Raw genomic sequence first — 3,665 nt, 5'->3', positions numbered from 1 at the left:
CTTTGTGCCCCCTCCCCTGCCCCGAGCGCCGCCGCCGCCTCGACCAGCTCCCACCCCCCCGCCCAGGCAAGAAGAAACAAGAGGGGGAAAAAAAGAAAAGCGAGAGGGCTTGCTTCGAAAGAGGAGCGGAGACCTTTTGTTCCGCCCCATGACAAGAGCTGGCGCTGCGGATCAGCCCCCCTCCGCCAAGCAGCTCTCGTCCCTCCTCCCCCGAAATAAAACTACCATCCTTGAGATGTGCAAGGGGGGGGGCAGCTTTCAGGGAACGGAAGGATAAAAGACAAACCTCCTTACCACCCCACAAACACACACACACACACACACACACACACAGAAAAGCAAGCACTTTACCTTGATATTTGGCGTCAATCTCCCTCATCAGGGAGACGTTTCTCTGCAGATCGAAGGGCAGGGACTCGATGGAGTCCAGATAATCCTCCACATAGTTGACGAGCTGCAGCTGGTCTCCGTTAGCGGGACTCAACATTTTCATCCGGCAAGTGAAGAAAACGAGGCAGGCAACAGAGGGATCCGAGCCCCCCCCCACGGGCGCAGTAGCAGCAGCAGCGGGGGTCGTCTCCTGCCTGCCGCCCAGCCCAGGCTTGCAAGGGCTGCTCAGTGCCCGGATCGCTCCCTTGCAGCTCCCCCCACCTCTTCCAGAGCACCGGGAGCAGCTACATCGGACTCCTCTCCGGTGAAAACAGAGGGAGAGAGACACACACACACCCTCTGCGAGTCACCCCACTCCAGCCAGCAGCAGCAGCTGATTGAATGGCTGTCGTGGCGGGGAACTCACAGAGGACGGGGGTAGGAACAATCGGAGGGAGGTGTGTGTGTGTGTGCCGCTCACACCAGCTCCTCCGAAACAATCTGGAAACCAAATCTGGTCTGCAAAGTGTGAGGCAGCAGCAGCAAAAGCGAACCTCTCTGTTTGCCGGCGCCTGCTCCTGCTCCTCCTCCTCCTCCTCCCCGTCCTTCTCCTCCTCCTCGGTGCGGCCGCTGCTCCCCGCTCCGTGCGCCGCACTTGATCCAACGTGGAAAACCCAAATACCAGTTTCAAACACTTGGGAAACATTCAGCCCCGCCACGCACCGCGCATGCGCACCCCTCCCCGCGACAAGGGCGGGTGGACGCGCATACACACTCACTCTCTCGCTTCCTTTCCCCCCCGTACAGATTTATTACCCCTCCCTGCTCACGCTGGGCTGAGGGGGAAAGTTTTGGGTCGGGAGGGGCTAAGGGCGGTGCGTGGCACAAGGGTGTGTGTTTGTGCGTGTTCACTTATGCGTGTGACTCATACACCGCCCGGCTTGCACCGGGGGCTCCCCTTTAACGGAGCGGCGAAGCCAAACTCCACCTCCCAACACAGGGAGCCGCATCCCTCCTCCCGGCGCTGCAATGACACTCGCGCCAGCCAATCGGGAAGCGCGCAGCGGCAGATATTCCGCCCCTCGGCGCTCCAAGCCAATCGGCGCCCAGAAGTGGGGGAAAGCAATGACAATTATGCCTGGGATACCGCGACGCGTTGCGGGGAGGGGGTGTACTACGCATACGCACTCCGGAGGGGCGGGGAGGATAAAAATGGCACCTGCCGGGACTACATTTCCCAGCAGCCCCCCTCCCCTGCCTTCGGGTTCCGGGCATGTGCACTCCCCGCTATGACTGCAGAATGGTGGGGAGAAGTGGGCGGGAAAACCCTGCCTTGGTGTTCCCGGTTTCAGAGCACATTCGGGTGCAGAGGACAAAGGGGAGGAAGGGGTTACTCGGAGGGACATGCCCGGGGCGCCGGGCCGGGGGTACAGGGAGGGAGAGGAAGCAACGCCAGGGGGGAGGGGGGAGCGCTGTGTGCTGGGAGCACGCTGCAGGCCCCCTGCCCGCTGCTTCAAGGTGATCGGAGGAGAAAAAAACATTTCTGTTCATGTCCTTATTTCCTCTCCTTCCGGGGCTGTGTGGCACCCGCGGGGCTCCGGGCTGTCCCTGGGCCCGTGGCGCGCAGCCTCCTGAGATGCAGCCGTGTCAAAGTCAAGCGCAAAACCAAAGAGCCCGCAGCGTCCGCCAGCTCCGTGCTCGGCTCAGCGACAACCGCAGTCTGCCGCCCTGCCCTCAGCGCAGCAGCCTGCTTCTTGAGTTCGTGGCGGGAGACCTCGCGTTGCATATACTGTGTATATACGGTGTGTGTACACACACACACACACACAGCGCTGAGCTGCTTAGTTCTTTAGTTCTTAGCGAGGGCTGCAGATCTGACGTTGCATATACTGTGTATGTACGGTGTGTACACACACACCGTCCCGAGTCGCCTAGCTCTTTCGTTCTTAGCGAGGGATGGAGACCTCACGTTGCATATACTGTGTATATATGGTGTGTACACCCACACCCACTACCCTGAGCTGCCTAGCTCTTTAGTTCTTAGCGAGGGATGGAATCTGACATTGCATATACTGTGTATATACGGCGTGTGCGTGTGTGCATCCACCTGCCCTGAGCTGCCTAGTTCTTTAGTTCTGGGGGCAGAGGGGGTTGAAGACCTGACTTTGGATCTATTGTGTATATATTGTGCGCGTGCACACACACACACTGTTTCTACACACTTCATATACTGCACAGAGAGACAGGCAGTTAGCCGTGTTAGTCTGAAGTCAGAAAGGCAGGGTACATACGGACCTTATGGTCTTAGCCAAACACTAGATCTACACACACACACGCACACACACACACACACACACACACACACACACACACGGCAATATATCGTGCGATGTACTGTGTGACTCCATTACTTCCCCTGCACACACACACACGGACAACACTTCAGGCCTTCCCGGAGCACAACTAAGGGACGAGACGCGCAGCCAGTTAGTTTCCCTTTGCAGGTCACCTCTAACTCGCACTACAACCGGGGAGGAGGGGATCTTGTTCCTGCAGTGAGATGTGCATCCCCCTCTCCCCACTGCTAACTATAACTAGCATCTCGCTGACACAGGCTAGCTCAGCTCCCCGCCTCTCCCCGGGGGCCCAGATACTGTCGTGCACAATTTGCCCCGGCCCCAAGAGAGTAAGACCCATGATCATGCCTCTTCCTCGAAGCTCCCCTCAAAAACGTCCCCGACCCCGGGACGGCGAAGTGCCTGGAGGGCGCAGCGCCATGCTCCCCGCGCCCAGGTATCTCGACGGGGTGGGCATGGGTACACCCTCCACCCGGCAGAGGGCATGAGGTGGACACGCGCGCGCGCACGCACTCGGCACCATTGTTGGGGGTGGGAGGATGCGCATACTAAGCCGTGGCAAACCCCGCAGAACACGCAGCATCTCCAGAGGCTGAGATTAAAATAATGCACAGCGCTGCTCCATCCTTAGAGAAGGAGAGGCTCTTCATCAAGCAGCAGAATCAGCCATTGACACACACACACGTACCCATCACCTCTTGATCCATGCAATTCCACAAGGGAGTGAGAACCCACGAGAGAGATAGAGAGAGAGCAAAATCACACCAAACCTGGTAGGGGCAACACGCATAGCAACATCCTCCTCTCCCCGCGCTGGCGCTTTCTTCCCTCACACCCCTTTGCCTTCAAATCGCTCCTTCCATCCTACACACTGCTCTCTGCACATCCTTTCACAGCATCTGATGAAGTGAGCTCCAGCTCACAAAAGCTGATGCTATA

The 3,665-nt window shown here is 58.5% G+C and overlaps 1 protein-coding gene across 2 annotated transcripts in view; it reads right to left on the bottom strand.

The window, feature by feature from the left end:
- The window catches only part of ING1 (inhibitor of growth family member 1), a 12,482-nt gene extending 8,940 nt beyond the window's left edge, over positions 1-3,542 (bottom strand). The window contains exon 1 of one of the 2 annotated variants that reach the window (XM_019525374.1): positions 3,497-3,542. In XM_019525374.1, the coding sequence (XP_019380919.1) occupies positions 3,497-3,524 (28 nt within the window). In that variant the 5' untranslated portion in view covers positions 3,525-3,542. Of the gene's footprint in view, positions 1-351; positions 1,594-3,496 lie in introns of those variants that run through there. The other variant, XM_019525373.1, reaches the window with a different exon arrangement.
- Between the last annotated feature and the right edge of the window lie 123 nt (positions 3,543-3,665).

Source organism: Gavialis gangeticus, unplaced genomic scaffold (assembly GCF_001723915.1).
Source record: "Gavialis gangeticus isolate Ggan-Ray unplaced genomic scaffold, GavGan_comp1, whole genome shotgun sequence".
Lineage (NCBI taxonomy): Eukaryota > Metazoa > Chordata > Crocodylia > Gavialidae > Gavialis > Gavialis gangeticus.
This window is presented reverse-complemented; position numbering and strand designations above follow the sequence as displayed.